General features: G+C 32.3%; 1 protein-coding gene across 1 annotated transcript in view; it reads left to right on the forward strand.

The window, feature by feature from the left end:
• The window catches only part of LOC143917851 (uncharacterized), a 39,435-nt gene that overhangs the window by 13,625 nt on the left and 644 nt on the right, over positions 1-25,166 (forward strand). Inside the window, exons 2-4 of the mRNA XM_077439460.1 lie at positions 16,184-16,369; positions 18,251-18,356; positions 24,930-25,101. Coding sequence (XP_077295586.1) covers positions 16,228-16,369; positions 18,251-18,356; positions 24,930-25,101 — 420 coding nt within the window. The 5' untranslated portion in view covers positions 16,184-16,227. The remainder of the gene's footprint in view (positions 1-16,183; positions 16,370-18,250; positions 18,357-24,929; positions 25,102-25,166) is intronic.

The following is a 25,166-nucleotide window of genomic DNA, read 5'->3' on the forward strand; positions in this document are numbered from 1 at the left end:
AAAAATGTATATAAAAACAATTAAAAATAAAACCAACTTCAGGGAAATTAATTAAAACTTGGAGCTTTTTAAATACCCGTCTAAGATATTTGGGCAATTATTTTTATTTTTATTTTTATTTTACCTTTGATTTATACCAAGAAGGCCTAACAGGTAACCCCAATGCGTCTTCTTGGCCAGAAACATTGTACATTTGATACAAATATTATCAGTATCATAAATACATATAAATTAATATCCACAGACACGTCTATGGTCAAATTTGTAAATTTGCAGTATTTTAAACAATTCAGCGAAATTCGAGAATGCTGAAAACTCGAGATTTTGCGAGAAAATGGATAAGGTTGCCAATTTGTTGGAACCGTTTCAAAGAAAATCAGATAAATTGGCAAACTCTGATAGGAAACGATCGACCTGGATTCACAATTCCAAGGTCTGGTCAACGGAAATCATTTGGATTTGAGCCCGTGACTAATCTGTTCAAAACATTATATGCTAACCACTAGTCTATTATATTCGAAGGTATATTTGAAGGTAGCGGAAGTTCATTTTTCAGTTCCAAAAACACTATTTCTGTTTGACTTATAATTCACAAGCTGTTATCACTTCTTTTAATTCGATATTTCCAGAAACTCGCTATTTTTACATACCTTCTTTACGTTTCACTTACGATTACAATTCAGATTACGATTACAATTTTGATCATCAATATAAATGAATAGCTCCTCCGCCATTACGATGGTGCAAAAATATCGTGTAAGACGCGTTTGAAATTTGAATTTCTGAAAAGTGGGCGACGTTTATCCAGTTTTTAGTTTTAAACATAGATGGCGGTAGTAAAATAAAATTATTGGTATTTTTATTCAAAATAATAATTTTATTTACAATTTATAGAAAATATATTTTTTTAAAAAACTTTTTTTTAATTCACATTGTTGTTTTTTTTAATATTGTTAAACGTAACACATTCTATTTAATGTTTTGCGAAATATATATTTCACGAAATGAAGAAAGGTGGACTTAAGCCATTATAACGCCTCATATGTCATTAATATGATATGCATACATATACATATGTATAATATATTGTATTCGAAACAGTTTAATATACATTTTACGACATATAATATAAAAACGTGGATATTTTTTCGGTTGAAAAGGATCCAATATCAAAAATGTATTTCTGAAATGTTAGGCGATAGTTCTAAAACATATATACACAAAAAGGTCAAATGCAAATACTTTCAAAATGATCGTACACATCTAAACGTTCATACATACATATAACGAAATTATTTACATCAAAATTACATATAAACCCACCGGAAAACCATCTTAAATTCAAATCCTATCAAAGTACATATAAACACGACATATGTATACCTATAGTACATAAGTACTATCGGAAAACCGGATAATTTTCTAAAATATCAAATTACCCCTTCTGGCATAAGCTTGCACGAGGAAAACCCACCAACGATATTTTCCAACGACGGAAAAATACGACGACATAAATTATTCCTACGGTCCATTGTTTTATCTCGAAAAAAGAACACCACACATACATATATACATATATGACGATGAAAACTCACAGCCGGTTGATTTTTCGATTTTCCGTTGTATAAACTGGTAATTGTTCACGCACTATTTCCTCGTGAGAGCCTCTTTGCTGTTTGTATCGAAACCGTAGGGAGAGGGGCGGAGAATAACAAGAAAAACGATCGCTTTTCACTTCGTTTTTCTCATTAGAGTAAACATCGATGGAAGGCCGTGACGATACAGAAAAAAGTATTCTTCTATTCTATATACTTTTATTTACAGTATCGATTGGAATTTCGAAACTATTATATAAATTATGTAACAGACCGAGCTTTGTTATGTCATACTTGTACTCGAGGACATGTCTAGAACGAAGTGTCATGATTTACTGACACCGTTTCTCTGTGTCAGAGACTTGTTAGTATCTTTGAGTGCTGTTTCCACTATTTATATATAAAACTGTTACGTACAGTATTATTAAAAATAACGTAAAGAATAACTTGTGAAATCATACATTGTAAACAAATTTTTTTAATCTTATTAATTAAATAAATACTTTAGCATGACGCTATTACGACATCTATTCTATTAAACCTATACATATACATACATATAAATTTATTGATTATAAATTTTGAAATCATATTCAAATAGTAAGTAGGATCCATCACTTGAAACGGGAACGGGAATTGCATGCCTTATTCTGGCACTTTATAAATTTTTCATCGACGTTTGTAATTGGCCAGGAAGCTGCATTTCGATTCACCTTTTAGGACTTTCTAGTATATACATATATATGTATGTACATATGTAAATCAAACAGTCAGCATAAAATTACACAAATGCGAGCATATGTATGGCTTAATGGTAGCGTGTATGTTTAGCACCGAGTGATCAGTGGGTTCGATCCGCCATACTGCTGGTTAGATTTGGGGGTATTTGTGACTCCAAATCGATCACTTTTTTATATGATCATTTCATTGAAGAACATATATGAATACAATAAAAATAAAGGAATAATTCGGCCTTTCGTAAAGCGATCAATTTAGTTTAAGCTTTACAGTATTTTTTAATTTTAAAACTAATTAAAGTAACAAGCCAGCAGTTTGGCATAATGGTAGCATGTATATTTAGCACCAAGTGATCAATGGGTTTGATCCGTCATACTGCTGGTTAGATTTGGGGGTATTTGTGACTCCAAATCGATAGTTTCCTATCAGAGTTTGGCAATTTGATCTGATCATTGTTGAAACGGTTCCTGAAAATTGGCAAAAATCATCTTTCCTGTTGTCACAACTCTTCTGTATTTATTGTGTGTATAATTTGTAAAAATTAAGTACATAATCTAAATCCATAGATGTCTCAATGGATTAATTCTGTGATTTATTAAATAATTGTTATTTCGTGCTCTTCAGCTTCTGGAAATACAGTGATTTATGTAATAATAAAATGCTGCATTGTTTATAATTAGTTGTCCAGGAAGGCGCATTGGGGACTTCCTGTCAACCCTTCTATGTAAAAATAAAAGACAAGTTGCCTAGCACAGCTTCCCTGATCCATTAATGTGTCTATTGTCTAGGCACGAAAAGGTCTACCGTAGCGAGTATATGTAGGTCTGTGAGAGCTCAAGCGTATCCTTTGTTCGGACACTTACTGAGTCCCGTTTGTCTAGTTCAGGGTCTCTATTGTTCACCCACGAATGCACTTAGACAGTGGATACTCTCTCTTGGGTTACCACGTTTCAGTATTGATTTGTAAATAAAAAAATACTGACTTATTATAATCGAAGTACGTAAATATGGTTTGCGAATAGTGTTTCAACGAATGATTGATATGAATTTTTGAAGGCGCATTGGGGTCTTCCTGTCAAGCCTTCTTGGTATATATCTATGTATGTAAAATAAAATAAAATATCCAGATCCAGATCCACCCCCGATCGTACCTTTCCATATCTTGTTGGTAACTTTTTTTTGAACTGGATCGATTCAACTGTTGATCTTGGGGTTGCATTCCAGAGTGACCTAAATTTCTCTGTTCATATCGACTCTGTGTGCTTTTCTGCCTCACGAATGCTTGGGTTTGTCTTTCATAATTCTCGACGATAAAATGTATTATATGCTCTATATATTAAATTCCCAGAACTTTAACACCGACCATCTCGAACGCTATAAATAATAGAAATGTCCCAAACGGTACTTAACCATTAGAATATTTTATTCATAGGCTGGCGCAGACTCAAACTTTAAACCACTACCTACATACATAATTCACAACATTTCATACACAAATTTATCATTCAAAAATTTCAGCCGAAGCACTTCATTTCCCATCAACTGGTCGCTCACTCGCCACGACCTATAAGTTTAAGTCGAAAACTTTTTTTTCCAATCGACCAATCGTCCACTAAAAGTCGCACCCGGACGAGGGTAACAAAGTTACGATTCAATTAATCGGGAAACAAACAATCGAACTACCCTAAATGGCACTTCTTGCGACGAACGAACCACGGTCAAGATTGACCAACTTTAGATGACCAAAACACTGGAAAATTTTCTTCACGTAGCCTCAAAGTACATACATACATACATACATATCTACGTATAGAACTTCAGAGCTTTCATCGTTACGTGTATTACTACGAATTTTATAATCTTCGAACACGTTCTAATGGAACGTTAGCATGTTTCAATAGGCTCAACCCACATACATTAGAAACTTGTCTATAGAAGTTTATTAATTATTAACTATAATAACTTTGGTATTACCTCCAAACTACACACGATGTTTAAATGTAAATACATTATTCTACGTACAAAATTAATCCATCCATACGTTCCAAAAGCCAGCAGCATGGCTTGGTGGTTGCTTTGACACTAAGCATCGAGAGGTCGCCGGGTTCGTTCCCGTGAGCTTACCGCGATTGAAAATGAATTTATTCCGAGTATAAACATTAATTATGTTAGTCAGACTTGGATATTAGTGATTCCAAGCCGATCTTTTCCTATTAGAGTTTGTCAATTTATCTGATTTCGTTGTTGAACCGGTTCCTATATCAAATTGGCAAAAATCATCCACAATATCACCACTATTTGAATATGATTTCAAAAATGTATTATCTATAACATTCATAGATGTCTCGCCAATTTTCTTATATTATATATAGTATTAGTATTATAACTATTGCTAGATGAAACATCATCGCATGGACGTTGGCATATTGAGTTATCTATCTTTATTTATGTGTATTTATGTGGTTATGTGTATATGAATGTCTAATGTTTGTATGTTTATGGATGTATGTAATGTATGTGTATGTGTATATGTATATGTATATGTGTATGTATGTATATGTGAATATATATATATATATATATATATATATATATATATATATATATATATATATATATATATATATATATGTGTGTAGGTGTGTATGTATGTATATGTATATATGTGTATTTTTATATTTATGTATGTATGTATGTGTATTTGTGTATACGTGTAAGTATTTGTATATACATATATGGATGGTGTTCATATATATTATATTTTTTATTTTTTTTTATTTTACATATATACCAGGAAGGCCTTACAGGTAAATCCCAATGCGCCTTCCTGGCCAATTACAAATACAAATGCAGCATTTTTATTATAAGTCGTTGAATTGCGAGACACTGAAAAAACTCGCAAATTAACGAGACATCTATGAATTGTACATAAATTTTTATTGTACATCAATCAAATTTCAAATAATGGTGACATAGTAGGTAGGAAGGATTTTTAGCCAATTTTTTTTTCCGGGAACCGTTTCAACAATGAAATCAGAGAAAATTGGCAAACTCTGATAGGAAACGATCAACCTGGAGTCACAAGTCCAGGTCTGACCAACAGCATACTCTGAAAAATTCATTTTCATTCAGGGATTGAACCCGGCACCTTCTTGACGGTAAGCAGAAGCTTAACGTCCGAGCTATGCTGCTGGCTATATGTTATATATATATATATATGTTTATATTTTATTTGTCTTTGGCCAGGAAGGCGCATTGGGCTTACCTGTTAGGGCTTCTTGGTGTAAATTAAATAAAAAATAAAAATAAAATAAAATAAAATAAAATGTACATATGTATGTACATATATATAAAATTGAATGTCTGCGTGTGTTTGTCTCAAATAGGCTCCTAAACCACTGAACCGATTACGATGGAACTTTCAGGATTTGTTGTATGCATGTTCGGGAAAATTACTGGGAAAAAAAACCGGGAAAAAACTTCTTAATAATAATATTACTGATGTGAAAGTAAAAGCTATCCCACCTTCAACGCATCACGCCACGCGCCACGCCTACCTCGCACTCGAATGTACTGACCATTTAGGGCTGTACCACAAACACACAGCGGACGGCCCACGTCAGCAAATATATCTATACCTATATATAAAATTTAATGTTTGTGGAACGGGAACGGGAATTCCACGCGTTATTGTGGCATTGCAACGCATCCCGGGTTCAGCTAGTTAAATATAAAAATATTAAAAGAAATGTGTGGGTCATGTGTTCGATTCGCACGCGGTCGAATATTTTTCAAATACCTAATATAAATATTTATATTTAATTTTTTATATTATATACTTACCTAACTACATATAATATAAACAATATAAAACACCTATAGAAAAATTAATTTATTAATTAATTAATTAAATAAATTTTCAATAGATGGCGGTAAATGCTAAGAGACTTAGCCCCGTCTACTAGCTTAGAGGAAACATTGGTATCAAACAGTATATAAAGAAGTTTTTTTTTATTTTGTTGTTATATTCGAATTATATTCGTGCGTTTTGTTGACATTGTTTTAGCTGTGACGTACATACATACATACATATGTACAATATCGAATCGAAACGACTATTATAGTACGACGAGAGTTAACTCAGATACACAGACACACAGAATATCGATATTATTTATATGGGTTTGGTGCAAACGATCGAAAAGCACCAGACAGATTGAACCACAAATTAACTGGATGGCTGCTTTAAACGCAATTCTTGACTTCATGAATGAAAAATTAACCTTTCAATATGCACAGATGCAATTGTTAAAATGGTAATTATTAAAATTGAGTAGGATCTTTCTGGCGAGTTTTTAATTTAATTTAATAATTCGGAACTAAAGTATCAGAAGCACAGAACGTATACAGGGTAGGTATGTCGGGACTTTGGGTAGATTTCGCTTAGTGTAAGTGCGAGCAGTGCGCACGCATAAGGTACACGTGTCGTTAATCTGTGGTTCAGTCTGTCTGGCGCTTTTCGATCGTTTGCACCGCATCGTATTTATATGCATATGATGATAATGTCTGTGAAGTATTTAATATCTAATATCACTGTGGCTAATATGTAAATAAATAAATAAATAAAAAGCTCAAATACAAACCTCAACACAACCATACATATGTATTTTCATTCATATATACAATATATTATTGATGGGTCTCATTAATAATGAATTGCGTACCTAGCGAAGCGGAAAAAGCTTTCGCTTATACTTTTGATATTTCGGTCCATTTTATCGTTCGGCTTTTAAGGCCAGAATCTTTTTATTTGTACCGCTTATCTTTTCCTCTCCGGCTTTTCGAACCCCTTCCCGCTTCGTTAATACTTCAGCCGGTACAAGTTTATTACTTTGCTAAGTGAAAATCAATTTTCCGACACGACCGATATAATAATGCCAGTTTCATTGTCAAATTAGTTCGATGAAATATAATGGCCGTTTTTGTTTCGAGCTCGTCATACTCGGCTCATATACATACATACATGGTGTTGGTACATACATACATATATCAGTTTGAATGATGTAATTTGAAATAGTTTTCGATGGTGATAAATATTTATGTGGCAGTTTACAAATACCGCGCGTGCGAAGCGAACGTCGAAATTTTCAACGTAACGTGTAACGATATTAATTATGTGTGGTTTTCGCCCGTTGAGAAATCATCGCATTATGAGATATTTAATGGACGTTATGAGTGAAGTTTAAATTTATTTGCCGCAAATATGGTATTTTCATACTTAAAGTTTGTTGAAATAGTTCCAAACACGGCAGTTTTATATTACAAAATATAGTGTGGCTTAAAGTTTTAAACTTTACATAGGCTTTTCATGGTGTGTTCATTCTGTTTTGACATACATGAATCATGATATTCTGCATCAAAACATTTTTTGTTTTTGGTTCATAAAATTCGTGAATTTTTTGGATATTTTTTGTATCCAAATTAAAAACACAGAAAGCTATGGAAGCTATGAATGACTTTTATTTTCAAAATAATCACGGAAACAAGAAAAAAACTACGATTTTCTAAAAATAACGCTTCTCTCATATAAACACCGACAAAAATACCAACAATTCCGATATCGGTATTATCAAAAGTAAATACGAACGATACCGATATAACCGGTACCTCGGTATTAATTGTTACTGTAAATCGTTAGTAATTGTAATTGACCCCAACAACCTAATCTTAAAAGAATTGGTAAGGAATCGACTTGAATACAATGCGCCAATATGGTCCCCTAGTTCACAGGTACATAGTAATTCCATTGAGAGGATTCAGAATAGATTTATTAGATATGTACATTGATTATAATTTTTTTACAAAATTTATTAGATACATTGAATATGATCAAACTTTGTGACAGGAGAATAATCAATGATGTATTTTGTCTGTTTGGTGTACTCAGCGGAGTTATGGACTGTAGTGAATTAGTGGACCTCATTAATGTTCATACACCGGGGAGATTTACCAGATGCAACTATTTATTCCACATAAAAAATTATGCCACTAGTTATAACAAAAATTCAACGCTACCCCGACTTCATAAACTGGGAAACGAATTTAGCCAATTTGATTTTTTTAATATTAGTAAAAATAGTTTTAAAAAATTGTTGCATCATAATTTTTCTGATTTATACAAATGCTAAATACATTTTATTTTATTGTTTTTAATCATTCATTTATTTATTCAATTAGTTTTAAAACTCTATTTTTTCTTATATGAATGTAGTGTTTTTTTGTTTTATTGTTATATGATCCTTACGGCCGTATATATAAACTAAATAAATAAATAACCCTTACTTAACCTAACCTAACCTGACCCTTAAATAAATAGGTGTTGGCTGCTATCTTAGTTTTTTTTTTTTGTGAAAATATTGATGAAATAAAACTAAAAAAAAACATATCTTAGCAGCCAACGCCTATTTATTTAAGGTTCAGGTTAGGTTAGGTTAAGTTAGGTTTGGCCCTATTCATTTAAGATTAGGTTGTTAGGGTCGGTATTTTCTTCGCTGCTGATGATATTTTGATAGAAATGCTTCGACAACATTATGGGGCTACAGGAAAAAACAAAAATTATAATAAACAGGTCGTTGCTACGATATAAACCAAAAAAATATATAGTCGACTGCGATTCAAAAGTAGACCACATTCTAAAATAGCACCTAAGATTGATACAATTTTTTAAATCGAAACCAAATGATAACGTCAAAAAATATAAGTTTTAATATACATAGGTATATGTATGTGCATGTATATTTATAGTATTAGCTGGGCTATTTTCACCGTGGTTTTATTGTATTATATTATATTATATTAGGGTAGACACCACGGCCGGTCGAATTTCCCAAATCGAAACAATAAAAGGGATGAAAGTCGTCCGCCCATACATGCACAGGGGGTGTCCGTTATTACCGCACGTATATCTTTATTAAACTACCTATGGACGGAAACAAGTACCACCAATCGGATCGAAAAGGGGGGTGTTTTTGGGGTGGACGAAAAGATAAATTGACCGAAAATTCCGGTCGTGTCCGGTCATCCGGACCGCATGGAAATATCGTAACAATCCCATTTAATGATAAATTATTATTGGCAAATGAAATGGCGATAATTTTGTAAATTTAAAACATTGCCGAACTCACATGTTTATTGTATTGCGTATACCGTTTTTTGAAATGTGCATATAAAAGCATAAAATGTTCAGCAAACCTTGGATTAATTCTTAATATTCATCTTCTTTTTATTTTCAGCTGCAGGTTATTGACGAAACACTTCACAAACACTGAACTTTTTTTAAGTAATGATTATAATTTGAATTTATTTTTATATGAAGAAACAAATGAGCACAATTAATGTATTTTCTAAGGTGAAAATTTTGTTACTATTTTCAATGACTGGTTTCAATCAATGCATTTGAATTGAAAATAAGCAAATTCGTCACAAATTAAAGTACACAATTGACGATAGAAGTTTTGAGAAACACATACACATTAATACAATTTCAATATCTCAAAATTAAACCGAATAATGAACGACTGAAAAACAACTACTTTAAAAGTTGCTTGGTGATGAAACAACTGAAGATTTTCTACTTACGTGAAAAATTCTCTTCTTTTGTACAATAATTGATTTTCAATTAGTTTTAAAATGGTTTTGTTATAAAATAGTTTTTTCAATGTACATATATATATATATATATATATATATATATATATATATATATATATATATATATATATATATATATATATATATGTATATCAAACTATAATTGCATTAAAAACTATAATTGCATTAAAAACTATAATTGAATAAACTAATTAGAAAATTTGACTTATTTATTCACCCTCTTTTTAAAATTCGAATTATCGAGTAGAAATTCGAAATTTGTATATTTTTTCATTTATATAAAACGTGACTGGACACAGACAGGTAGATACAGAGAAATGTTATAATAATAGAAGCGCATTTACGAATAAATAAATTGTTTCAATATTACGCCGTACGTTTCCATAACTAAGCTAAAACGCACGGAATACAATCAGGGTCATCACATATTCACTACAGAAATTTTTATTTTGATATAGATTTATTTACAATTTGAGTATATGGTGGTGTTGGGCGTTGGTGACCAATCAGTTTCTTTTCTCAGTTGGCGGATTATTTTTATCCACTTTTTTGTATTCGTCTGTCCTTGGGAACTCTTAAATTAACGTGTAATGTATAGTTTCAACAAAAATATGTATAATATAAAATGAATTATGTTTATATTAATCAAACTGAAGTAATTGAGTATTCGGCACCACCAAGAGAAATGTTTTTACATTTATTTAAAAATAATTTTTACATTTCTCTGGTGCCACCCCTGAAATTTTATGTAGAATGCGGGCGATCGCCATGACACTTTTAAAAACTGTCAAACTACGATTTTAATTGAATAATATGTTACTTAAATGATCAATTTACTTACAAAAATGTATCCCATGTTGTTTATTGTGTGTTTTTGAATGCATTTTACAATTTTTAACGATGAACTTGCCCATTGCCATTGCCCAGAGAAGTTTTTATTGGACATACTTCGACCAACAAGTATCAAATACGACTGATGCTAAAATTATTAAGGAATGTCTGTGGACAATCGTCACTTGACAACAATATAACGCCTAAAGCCACTTATATTATTATAACATTTCTCTGGATGGATACGTATATTTTAAAACACAAAAAAGTTCAAGATTTTACCCATTTCGAAAATTATACCCTTCTATATGTCGTCACCAATATTAACTAATTTTTTATTTGTATGAAAATGAAATGATCAAAAACTTTCATTGTCTTTTTAATTAAAATTATACAAAGATCAAACCGGATTTTGAAATTAGCTTTTATCAAATTGACCGACATACATATACTACCGTTTTATGTCTAAAAAAAATAAAAACGTTTATGTTAAACCGAATTTATTACATAATTCTTGGCACAGAGAAGAATCGTAAATTTTTTAAGTGTTTTGCGTCATTTTGTTCTATAACGAAAGTCTCAGATTCTCACACGACCACTTTCGATGCTTTTAGACATCCTTCCAGTTTGCTTTTTGTGTTGTTGTCTTTCGCAAGCGAAAAAAACTACATCAAAGGTTTCCTCGTCAGCTGTCTATCTATCTTTTCGCGGGAAATTCTGACTTTTTCCACCCCCCAAAAAAATACGCAAAGGATATACGTCTTTGGGAAAAACTCACATCTGTTACGTTGTCGCGAACAACTAATGTAATCGCTTTTGCTTTTAAATGGGTCACCCCACGATTCAAAACCCAGACAATTCCACCTTTGGAAAGGTCATCCATTCACTGCGAAGCCTTGAAGGGAAAAAAGGAATATTTATTCAATTAAACTTCTACTCGTACTGGAACGGCACAAGTTATAAAACTTGAAAAGTTTACTTATGAAAAGCTTTCAATTTGTAATATTTTAGGTACAAATTTACTCCCTCGATAAAATGGTTCGAATTTAAGTATACATATGTATGTATGTAGGTCGTGATCTCTTTGCCTAACTGTCAAATATTTACTGAGACAAATTTCTAAGAATACCCCAAAGGGAGGCTGTCTGTCTGTCAAACGATATGTTAGATATTCAAACGTACAATAAAGTATTATAACACATATTTAAATACAAAGTGCTATATACTTATGAACTCGCATACTATTACAAGACGCATAAAATTCGTTATTTCCTCAATTAAAACATTTTTAATGACTGCACCCACTAATTACTGCACAAATTAGAAAGTTGAACATTTGGAAAGACCTTAGATGAGACCTCAAAAAAAATATCACGGTAAAGGTATCGGAAAACAGCGTATTCATGTATCTGAAAGATCAATTCATGGCAATTATCCATTAATATGACAATGTTTTAGCTATAGGAAACCTTCCGGATTGACCTTAATAGGATCACTGAAATATATTTGTCATTTTAATGGCCTAAATTCAACAAAATTTACATAAATCAGCACTGGTTTGAACAATATGGCGTCACATCCTATACAAGTATGTAGAAAATCGGTTTATGGCACTCAAAGCTCAATAATCGCATAGTTTATGGAAAAATCGAAGCCAATCATGCAATTTAAATTCTCACGATTATTTTCGATGGTTTATTTTAAAATGAAGTGCATACAATTAATATACAAAACAATTAATCTAGCAGCCATATCGTATTATGTATTGTATCATATGTAAATACAACTGTTATTGATATTATGTAGTAACTTTAAATAATATTATATATTAGATGTATTATGAGCATTTATAAGAATTGTAAATAGGTTTTTGAGCTCTTTTTCCTATTATGCTATACATTAACATTAGAATAAAATAATACTATGATTACTAACCAAATTAAATTAAATTGTAAAATAGAAAATGATCAGTAGATCAGTAGCTATTAAAATAGATATTAAATGTATTGTGAACATAATTTCGCAATAATAAAAAGCATTTAAAAATCAAAAATTGAAGTTATAGGAAATTTTGATCTTTTGATAATTATCTGTAAATAAAACTGTTGGTAGTCATATATGTAAATAATACTGTTTTTGGATAATTGTCATAAATCAAACTTTCAAATATTATATAAAAAAACATTTGAAATGTTCGCTCAAAAAATATACGTTTTATTTAAGAAAAATTTCCGACACGAATTTTTATGACGATTGTAAGGAAAATCATCAGAACAAATGATGGAGATTGAAATTCATTTTAAGTATTATTTTTATAATTAAAAAAAGTGTGCTTCTATGTATATGTATAACAGTATTGGGCAATAAAAGTAAATGTCGAACAAGAGTACGGCAATCGTTCGAACGGACGAGGCGAGGGTTTCAATAACGAAATCAATTAGGAATTTTATCTCGAAATAAAAGGAACGATAGAATAAAGGCATCTTCGGTTAATTCTGCGGAAATTAACTGTCAGCAGTTGGATCTTTGTGTAATGCCTTTCCCTCATTAGGGGGAAAACGCGACGCCTTCGTGAAGGGAAAAGCGCCAAATTGAATAAGGGCCAACGTGAAGCAGTTACTAATATACATCTATGTATATTATATTATATACGAGTATATAATTTGAATTTTATGGCATTGAGAATTCAAATTGACGGCAATTTGGGATTAATTTGTGAATATTTTCATCGTGATGGTGTGTTGTGATGAAAATTTCTATAATATAATATTCTCAGGCTGGCAGAAGTGTTGTTTGTTTACCGCAATTGATTAATTTGAACTTGCCAAAGAATCTATACAAATTCTGCGCAAGTAGTGAGGCGTTTGCCCAAGCTGGTGGCGGTAAAAGAAAATTATTTTTCCTCCGTACAAAATGATCTACACAGATGGTTTTAAGCGTTTTCCTTTAACGGCGTTATTTGTTATTGTCTTTGGAGGGTCCAAGGTTGGAGTTGAAATTTTTTTCGCACTATGCAAAGCGTGAAAAATCGGCGCAAATCTTCTATGGAAAATTGCGGAAAATCTACGCCAAATTGCGGATGTTTTACTGTGTAATATGTATGTATGAGGTTTTTATTTATTTATTTTTACAAACCTCCTTTACGTTTCACTTACGATTACAATGCAGGAAAAAATTTTTATCCGATCATACTTTGTCATATTGCTCATTTTGGTCATCAATATAAGTAAATGGATCTTCCGCCATTACGATAGAGATAAAATATCGTTTAAGACGCGTTTGAAGTTTGCGAATTTGAAATCTGGGTGACGTCTATGTAGTCTTTAGTTGTATAAATAGATGGCGGTAATAAAAAAACATAGATGGCGGTAGTAAAATAAAATTTATATACCTTAATATTATTAATTTATACCAGGAAGGCTTAACAGGCAACTCCAATGTGCTTTCCTGGCCAGAAACATTGTACATTTAATTCAAGTATTATACAGAATAAATACATTTCAATTAACATCCACTGAGATTTGATTTGTAAATTTGCAACATTTTATTGCAATTCAGTGAAATTCAAAACTGCTGAAAACTCGATATTTGCGAGAATAAGAATGAGGTTGCCAATTTGTTTGATCAATTTCAATGAAAATCATATAAATTGGCAAACTCTGTTAGGAAACGATCAATTTAAAGTCACAAATCCAAGGTCTGGCCAGCAGAAACCAGTGGGGTTTGAACCCGTGACCACTTTATACAAAGCATTGTATGCTAACCACTAGTCTATTCTGCTGGTTAAGAAACTTTATATGTTTAAACGTGTTTGTATGATGGAAAATTTGTCTTTGGTGACCTTCAATTATATTTATTGATACCTTATTTTATATATTAATTGTAAATGATACCTTATTTATATATAATCAGCTTAATTCTATACAGGAAAAAAATGTGTATGAAAATATTGATTTTCTGTATGAAAAATAGTGTACAAACAAACTCGTTTCAATCGTTATTGAAAAAAATTCAACGTAAAACAAGATAAATGCACTTCAGGTTTTTTATTGAAAAACACGATTTTGCTTTCGCAGTTTAAGTGCAATTATCAGTTATTAGTATTTGGAGCTTTGTTTCCAATGTTTCAAAATATACAAATTGTCTGAAAATCTTGCCTCAACTTGACGTCAACGTTGAGTGTTATATTTTTCATTAAGTCGTAACTTTTTACCATCGCAGGTACTCGTAACCAAAAAAAAGTAATGTTTGTATTTGTATGGGTATAACTTTTCTTATCAACACACAGCTGTGACCATAACGAGATTTTTTTACGACTCAGAAGTCTCATATTTTCACCCTCCCCCCCCCCCTTAACCACATTTACGCGACAATCATCAAAGACTTCGAACGGTGAGAGAAAATAAATTCGATCCGCCCGATTTATTACCCCTGTAGGCAAGATTTACCATCGGCCACTTTGAGAACAAAAAAAAAGCATTGGGAAAGAATAAACACACCAACATCGCGTTCAGTTTTAGGGTTAGTCGTAAACACGCGAAAGATCGGGAAGATCGACGAGCTTTCCCGGAAAATATCACGGAAAAACGGGAAAAATCCATTAAAAAAGGCAATAAGCGCGAACGATGATTCAGCGAAATATGACGGATATATAACTTAAAATTCAGTCTCGAGTCTATCTGAATTCCTAGATATTTTATATTATCAACTATTTCAATAATTGAATCATCAATTCTAACTTCATTGAATACATTTTTACTATTCAACCACATAATTTTTATTTTATTCACATTTAGCTTCAATTTATTTCCACACAACCAATCACTTACATAATTTATTTCTTTATTTAAAATTTCAGACATTACATCAACATTATTGCCTATTATATATGTATATGTGAATGTATCATCTGCAAACAGATGAATTTTACACTTATTAAATACCCTAAAAATATCGTTAATATATAATATAAATAATAAAGGTCACAATTTAGACCCTTGCGGCACTCCTTGAGGTGTTTAAAATTCAACAGATAACAACTTATCAATTTTCACTATTTGCCGTCTATTATTTAGATATGATTTAAACTTACTTGAAACTAAACCTTTGATTTCTAATTTATATAATTCATCTATATATACAAAATACATACGAACATTTTTTACATAGTGACAAACTTATTATATGAATTGGTTGTTAAACGTTTTTAGATATTTTAAAGGTGTATTGATACCTCAAAAATCTTTGTATACTTTGATATTACATACATGTATAAAAAAATGACTAAGCAATGATTATATAATATTAAATTTATATTGGAATCATAGATAGTTTCTCTTTTTTTCCAGATTGCAATGGACGAACTTTGAATATTTCATAACCGGTCAACAAAATGGCCGCCACGACAGTTTCAGCTGCTACCAGATCCTCACAAAAGCTTGGCGAGATTCTCGTGGTTCAGACGACATTAACACCGCCACTAGATCTACCAACAAATGCCAACAAAAGACCCACGATAATAATTTACCCGACCGGTAAGTCCGAGCAAACGCCAGCTCGAGTATAAGAAACAGACCCTACTGATAAACAATGCTCTTTATTGGGGAGGGGTACGTGAACGGGGATTAGGTATATAAAATACAAACAGTGGATAAAATCACTATCTGCGATAAGCAAATCTAGGTATAGTAATTGTATTTATATTCGGGGCGTGGGAAACTCGGCCAATTTTGCAAAGTCATAAACGGAGTGGATTTATGACGGAACGTATTCTCCGATGGGATCTTCTTATAGCAGTGTCATATCGAGTAAATGTTGCTGAATTAATTAATATAATCGAAATGGGGTCGTAAAGTTCTGGGATTATGACCATTGTCTTTGAGACGTTGAGATGGGCATATGGCGCATATTCAATTATTGGCCCATTTCGAGAAATTTAGTTGTGAATGCAATTCAGGTAGAAGCCATTTTCTTGTATTTAAATTCTTAAAATTATCTTATATTTTATTACTCAGATTCAATTGTTTATTTTGTTGAAAAAAATATTTAGACCCAAAAAAATTACTCAAAATAAAAGCACTTAAAAACTCATATAATATTACATAAGTTCGTTAAATATCGCAGTTCGGATGAGACGCTTGGAGTCTATAATCAAACCAGAAAGTCAAAACCAAAGAAACACCATATCTAGAATTTGGCCGCAATACGTATGTATATCAGCATGATAATAATATATAAACATATACATTTTATCATTCATTATATAATGTATCAGCGAAGTAAAAATAAATAAAAGGTTCGTAAAATATCGCAGTACAGATTAGAGGGTCTCTTCCATACTGTGGGATAAAAACGGCTTATGAAATCTAGTATGATAAAAGGTTCGTAAAATATCGCAGTTTGGAGGAGACCACTCAGTCCAAAATCAATCCAAAATGCCAAAATCAGATAATTGAAAACAAAGATACATAGATAAGATCAAAAACAGAGACGTCAAACAAGCGGCGAGAACGCCTTGGCCAAAGAACGAACACCACATCGGCCATTTCAATTTTATAAAAACATTTTTATCATTTATTATATAATCTATTAGTGAAGTAAAAATATATATGACTGGTAATTAGAACCTATAATGCTAGTTTTATCAGATATATGTGAAAAAGTTGAAGTTATAGGCGTTTAAACAATTTAAATTAAAACGAGTGGGGGGCGAAAAGTCAAACATGCATAGGCAACCACCCGAACGTCATCGACTCGAGAATTTTCATGTTTATGACGATTATATTTCACTATCGACTAAGCGGAAACAATTGAAATCTCTATCGGGGGTCAAATCTCGCAAAATGGCAAAGTTTCAAAGCGTTTCAAAGCGTAAAAGTTTTTCCATACTATTGGACGAAGTGAAAATAATATAAACCTTTTTATGGATTATTTGATTCATTATACTATGAAAACGGGTCTACGTGACGAGACAGAATGTTAAACGACAGAAAACGGGTCTACGTGACGAGACAGAATGTTAAACGACAGAAAACGCAAATATCGGAAGGCAAAGATCGAAAATCGAAAGATCTTAAGTCGAAAGATCAAAAAAAATGGTGCATGGTAAACGGTACATACTCACTTAATTTGCGCGAGCAGGATACAACAGGAACAAGAGGAACATGTTTTCCTCCCGTATTCTGCGCGCGCACATTAATAATACGGGAAGAAAAGCCTGTTCCTCTTATTCCTGTTGTATCCTGCTCGCGCAAATTAAGTGAGTATGTACCGTTTACCATGCAGCATTTTTTTTTTTGATCTTTCGATTTTCAATCTTTGCCTTCCGATATTTGCGTTTTCTGTCGTTTAACATTCTGTCTCGTCACGGAGACCGTATGAAAACATACGTATATTCTACTTTGTTATTTTTCCAGTATCTCCAGAGTCTGTAATCGTGCCGATAGTTTCGTCAATCCTGGGATTTCCACTGTTGGCTTTGCTGGTAATATGTTGTCTTAGGAGAAGGGCCAAAATGGCAAGGTAAGGAAAAACAATAGTACTTAATTGAGCACCAATTCCTCGTCGAAGGGGCATTTGAAATATTTTCATTAAGAAAAGTCGAGTGTGTGCGAGAAAATGAGAAGATATCACTTGTAAGGAATTTTTCATGGGGCGTGCCAAAGATGACGAATAAATGGAGAATTCCCCGGAACGAAAATATGCCCATTAGAGAATTTCCAAATATCGGTCTGTATCTTTATTGCCGAATTTGATCATAAATTTCATTAAATTGAACGAAACGACGACTGCTTTATTCTATATAATGAAAGATAATTTGAAAATATTTCGTAATCGCTCATTCTCAACGAGCTTGTTTTTTCGTATTTTGCTTTTCACATATCTTTCACTCGAACATTCTAGCTTAATATTGGTTATATCCCAATACATACATACATACATATGTATTATATATTTACATATTATATATCCTCCTTTAAGAGGCTTACACGATTTCAAACTTTTTTTTTAGAATTTAATCTGGTGTTTTCCAATGATTTTATCTCTGAATGGGACAAAAAGAAATAACATATGATAAAAATAATAAATGAATGGCTTACAACGTAGTATCAAAAAAGCTCTTCCTAATGGCTTGAAAAACCCTTTTGAATCGTAATTTTTTTTTATGAAAATCATTAGTTTTTGTAAAAGCTTAAGGATATATAAATTTGATGTATATACATATCTGCTATTTCAAGTATAATTTAAATACATATGGAATGTGATTATATGATACATGTCGTATTATTCTCGATTTGAATTTCACTTTGACACTTCTCTAACTGAATTTTCCTTGCTTTGCACTCCTTTTTCGGGGAACTGTGTGTCAAATCGACCGATAAAAATGCAATCTGCATACATTCACCATTTCAATTTTCTCTACGTGGCGCATTTTCGTCGGAAAAACTCTCTCCATTTTCCGGTTCTGAATTCCCTTCTGTAAATATTTAATTTGGACCGCACGTAAGCTTCCAGTGTTGCCCTTGAATTGTTCTACATATAATGCATACTATATACGGTAAAGGTCTTCGGTACACTTTCCGTATTAAAAGTACCTGTTGAGCAAACTATTTCCCGAGAAAATTAATCGTACCACACCGGAAAAGGTCAACTTATTTAATAATCAAATATTTTCATAAAATTTTCAATATCGAACCATATATATTATAGTCATAAGAATTGAAGAACTCGCTCTCTATTGCACAGGACTTTCACTATTAAAACAATCTATATACATAATTTTCTTCTAATGTTTTCGAATATGAACCAAATAATTAGCTTTGAGTGGATACAGGACTATAATAATAATTATTATTATTTATTTATTTATTTAAGCTTAAGTTTGGACCATTGTGGTATTACAGGAATACCTAATGTGCCACAATTGTCGAAAAAATACAGAACTAATATATTTATTTATTTTACATAGATATATACCAAAAAGACTTAAAACAGGTAGACCCCAATGCGCCTTCTTAGACAATTAATTACAAACATTACAGCATTTTTATTACATACATCGCTGTATTTCGCGAGGCTGAAGAAAACGTAATAACGTAATAATTAATTAAGTAATTAATCCATAGAGACATCTATAGATTTAGACTTACACATAAATTTTTACATATTGTACATAAATCAAATTCAGATGTTTGTGACAGTGGGTAGGATGATTTTTTCCAACTTAAATGGAGGAACCGTTTCATCAATGAAATCAGATAAATTGGCAAACTCTGATAAGAAACGATCGACTTGGAGTCACAAATATCCAAGTCTGGCCGGCAGTATTCGGGATCGAACCCGGTAACCTCTCGTTGCTAAGCATAAACGCAACCACCGAGCCATTCTGCTGGCTATATATGTACATATAATAAAAATATTAAATGATAAATAATAATAATATAGCTATTATGTGTATCTGTCTGAGATAACGCTCGCCGTACTATAATAGTCGTTTCAATTCGACATACATATGACGGGCTGAAAACCAGACTGGTACAAGTGATATTTTAAAAAAAAATCTGGTTTATGTAATAAATAATAGCATATATGAAATGCTATTATTTTAGCACTTAAGAGGGCTGTACACCGGAAACCTTAATTTTGTTACCGTTCCTTTCTTCGATATATATATTGAGTGCATGTATATATTGAGTAAATGCGACAATATATATCAATATATATACATATATTGAGTGAATGCGACAGTTGCGCTTCGACCAGATAAAACGTATTTTAAATTGACAAAATCGAGGTTTCGTATTCTACTATTTTGTCCTCCAAAACTGGACCAATTTTTAAAAAAAATTCATCATCGGTATGAGAAAGATACTTTCTGTGCATCTATCGGCGTATTTTTTTTAAAATCGACCGTTAAATAAGCACGCTGGACTCTTTTCGTGGGTGTAAAAAAGAGGCGGTTTTATAGATATTTGGTGGCTCCTAGCTCATATAAAAAATAATTAATCAAAAAAATAAAACGATAGATGCACCCCAATGGTGGATATCCATAGCATATTAACAAATAATTTCTCTAGTGCCATAATTGAGGAAGGGAGAAGTATAGTACGTTTGTATGGACAAGGCGCTGCTGTCCAGCCCTCTTAAACCAGGTTTTTTTTAAAAATGTCACTTGTAACAGTCTGGTTTTCAGCCCGTCTTATGTATGTACGTCAAAAAAAACTTCTTTATATACTATTGGTTACCAATGTTTCCTCTTGGCAAAGAATTTACTGCAAATTTATTTAATTAATTAATTAATTCATCCATTTTTCTATTGGTGTTTTATATTGTTCACGTGTAGGTAGTTTTTGCCATTTTTTTTTTTAATTTAACAATTAAATATAAATATTAAATTAAATATATTTAAAAGGTATTTGAAAAAAAATCGACCGCGTGGGGATCAAACACATGACCGACGACACATTTCTTTTAATTTTTTTTAAATTTAATAACTTAATATTCCAACACCCATGCGATAATAAGTCATCAGGTACAACACTAGTAAATTATAATGATAATAAATAATAAGAGTTAAATTATGAAGCAGCTCCATCCACCGAACATGCAGAGAAGAGAGGAAATGAAAAACGCGGCAGTAAGGAAACAATTTTACGATACAAATACATGACGACGTAGGGAGGCCGCTATCACCCTGAGAATGGTCAGAAAGAGACACGTGCCCCTCTACAAACATCTACATTTATCCTTTTCATTGTCTCCTGCTTGTATTTCGTCCATAGTTCACCAGTATAGAGGCTAGTACAAAAGGACTTATACATATAATAATGTATCTTTACCTCTACATACATATACTGGAGTGGTAAAACCGTCTTGCTAGCATATCTGATCTTACACAACTTGCTCTTTTTTGTCTTTCTCCGTCAGCAGGTGTCCCAGATACTTGACTTCCCGCACGCTTCCATCCAAAATTATGTTGGAAACAAAATCAGGACCTAGACCGTATCGTAAAATCAATGCTAAATAATCCAACTTTTGATTCACTTTCAACATGGGTTTCATAAATGTATAGGTAGATATGTACATATAATGCATTGTGTGAATGCCTTTTAAACTTTCAACTCCAGCTCTGAAATGTTGAAAATTGCTTCAGAAATGGAAACTCGCCATAAAGGCGTATAATTTTTCCACACTCTCATTGAATATACAATGGCGAAAGGGTGAGTTTGAGAATGGGAGAAAAAGAGAATGGAACGGTGCTAAGAACTCCTTCAGCATAGACATTATTATTTCTGTATGAGGGAACGAAATTGGGGCAAAAACAAGGATCGTAATCCTATAAGAGTGGAGAGGGGCAGAAATAATAAGGTGAACCTAATGGAGCAGGGAACAGTCCGGGTGCTATAGGTGGGGGAGGGTGGATTGAGAGGGGGTGGGAGAAAAACCTTTATGACCTTTTTGTCGGAAAAAGCTGGATCAGCTGCTCATATCCACGTCGGCAAATGCCGAAAACTAACTGCTACTTTATCTCGCTTCATTATATCCATTTCTGGAATGGAATATACTTTGCATGAAATGTAGGTGTATATAAGGTTGAATAATAAAGAAGAATATAACTTCTAGTTTTCCAGAGGCGAGTTTGCAAGGGACCCAAAAAGTTATATTACTTTTCGTCGAGCAATTCAATATGCTGTCTAACCGAAATAAATCTCACTCTGGGAACTGAGCTGAAAGATTTATAATCATATCTCGTCACAAAGTTTTCTGATTTTCTATATTAAAATTTATTTTAAGGACACATTCGTCTCATTCAATTTGCTATGAGCTGACTGAAACATTAAAAAAAGGGTCTCCTGTCTGATGAGATAGCTATTAGAGGTTCCCGGAAAAATGCACACAATAGTGCCGCAGTCTTGATAAATCCACATTTTCATTTTTAAATCCACATCAAGAAAAACTTATGCAATATAATTCCACAAAACAAGAGTCAGCGCTCTCGGATAACATACAAATATCCCTTTGACTATTTTTTGTGGAATTCTATTGCGTGAGTTCTTCTTGAGCGCCTTTGAAAGTTTGGATAACTCGAGACTGCAGCACTATTGTGTGCATTTGTCCGATCACCGTTATTGGGTATATACTTTTTGAATAGTCCCAATCCTATACGAAAATATATGCTGAACCAGACTCAAACTATCAAACGAGTTACAGAAGCAGTTCTAATCGCTAAACGTCACGAAAACACTTTTAGATTCGAACTCAGAATCGATCACTGATCACGTTTTCATGATCTAGAAAAATGTGTGCTTGTTTGTCAGTGTTTTTTGGGAATTTTTTGAACACCGTTAGTCTTTTCGAACTGAAACTTAGTATCGGTTACTGAAATTCTCATCGATATGACGTAATTTTTTTTCAAATTTTTAAGATGACCGGAAATGGTACCTCCCCTTATAGGTGTCCTCTTTTTTTTAAGTTTTTCTTCACGAAAAATTTCAAGTATAACTCTTGTATCAATTATGAAAATAATAAAAAAAATCACTAAATTGAATAAACCGGAAATGGAATTTTTTCCTCTTAGAAAGGTCAACAATGTTGTGTCCACGATTCTTTCCACACCCCTGAACGTATCAAGCTGAAAATTTATATTTGTATTCTTTATGTACTAACTTAGAGCTGATAAGGTTTTGGTCGGAATTCATAAACCGGAAGTAGTTTTTTTTTTTTTAAAACAATATTTCTTTATTTTATTTCAACATTATAAATTATTTTTATTTTCTTGATATTTAATGTGTATAATAACACTGTCCGACACGAAAAATGGTTCTGAGACGAGATATGACTTTTCTGGGTTTGGTGCATCCGCTCTAAAATCGCCAGATTAACAAATCGTCAGCTTTAAACGTAATTCTCGTTTTCTCGAATGATAGATTGCACATCAGATGACGAGTAACCTTTCGATGTGCACAGATGCAATTATTAAAATTGAGTTAGATCTTTCTGGCGAGTTTAATAAGGCAAGATTCGGAACTTATTGAATCTTGCCTTATTAAACTCGCCTGAAAGATCCAACTCAATTTTAATAATTACCATTTTAATAATTGTATCTGTGCACATCGAAAGGTTACCCGTCATCTGATGTGCAATCTATCATTCGAGAAGATGCGAATTGCATTTAAAACAGCCGTCCGTTAATCTGTTGTTCAATTTGTCTGGCGATTTTAGAGCGGATGCACCGCATCCGACTTTTCTTATAGATCTATGCCCAGTAAACACGAATATGGTAATAAAAAATGTTCAAAATGAATATTGGGATCTATAGTCGGGTATTTTATCTTTCATTTGTAATACTTTTTAGCTTTCAAATCTCTCTGAGTAGTCGTCCAGTTCAAATCAAACGTCAAAAGTACGTATTTTCATTTGGGATTTTTTCCCACTGTTAATACTATTTTATATCGAGTATTTTCTATTGAAACATATTTATTGGGATAGTGTTCTGGCTACGCTATTTTTTGTTTTCGTTTAAAAGGGTTAATTGGAAGAATGCTGAATTTTAAATCGGTAAAATAGCGAGCTAAAAGCTCGTACTAGTATTTACTCTGAATTGAATTGAATTAATAGGGATAATATACTAAATTGTCTTTATATGAGAATTAAATAAAATTCCACTTGAAAAATCATATTTCGACTATTCTTGTGGATAAATAACAAAAATTCGTTTATTTTATCGAGGTAAGCCAGTTATCAATAGAATAGATAAAGTCTAGTTTCGTTTGATATTCTACAAGTCTTTACGCGAAATCTAGATCTGAACATATTTGTAAAAAAAATATTCGACAGTCAGAAACTACAAGAACGATTATTCAGAACCTTAACGTAAGAATTAGCATTATTTTATCTTAATGTTAACCCAAAAGAAAATAAAGAAAAGGATTTTAATCGCTTTGAAGTGTCAGTAAGCTTAGTACCATCCTATACTTACATAAATTTATAAATGATTTACATAAGATCAAATAATAAAATACCCAGCATTTACATAAAATATTCACCCAAAACTTTCTTCCCCGTACATTAATTAGCTTTACATATTTTGTTCAGAGAAAGAGATAGGCGAAGAAACTGCGGTGTAACAAGTACCGGACTATCTTTAGTCCGTTTGGGTGCCGGAAGAGTGGCACGCACTCCGAGCATAGCCAGATCAGCCCGAGACAGGCCGTCGTTGGATCTGGCCACCGTCTTAGAAGAAAGATCAGATCTGGAGCAGACCCAAGTACACCGTCTATACATAATTGTCAAATTTTGTTTATTATAAAGTGTAGCATATGAAAACATTCT

The sequence above is a fragment of the Arctopsyche grandis genome, chromosome 10, assembly GCF_051622035.1.
Source record: "Arctopsyche grandis isolate Sample6627 chromosome 10, ASM5162203v2, whole genome shotgun sequence".
In the NCBI taxonomy this organism is placed as follows: domain Eukaryota; kingdom Metazoa; phylum Arthropoda; class Insecta; order Trichoptera; family Hydropsychidae; genus Arctopsyche; species Arctopsyche grandis.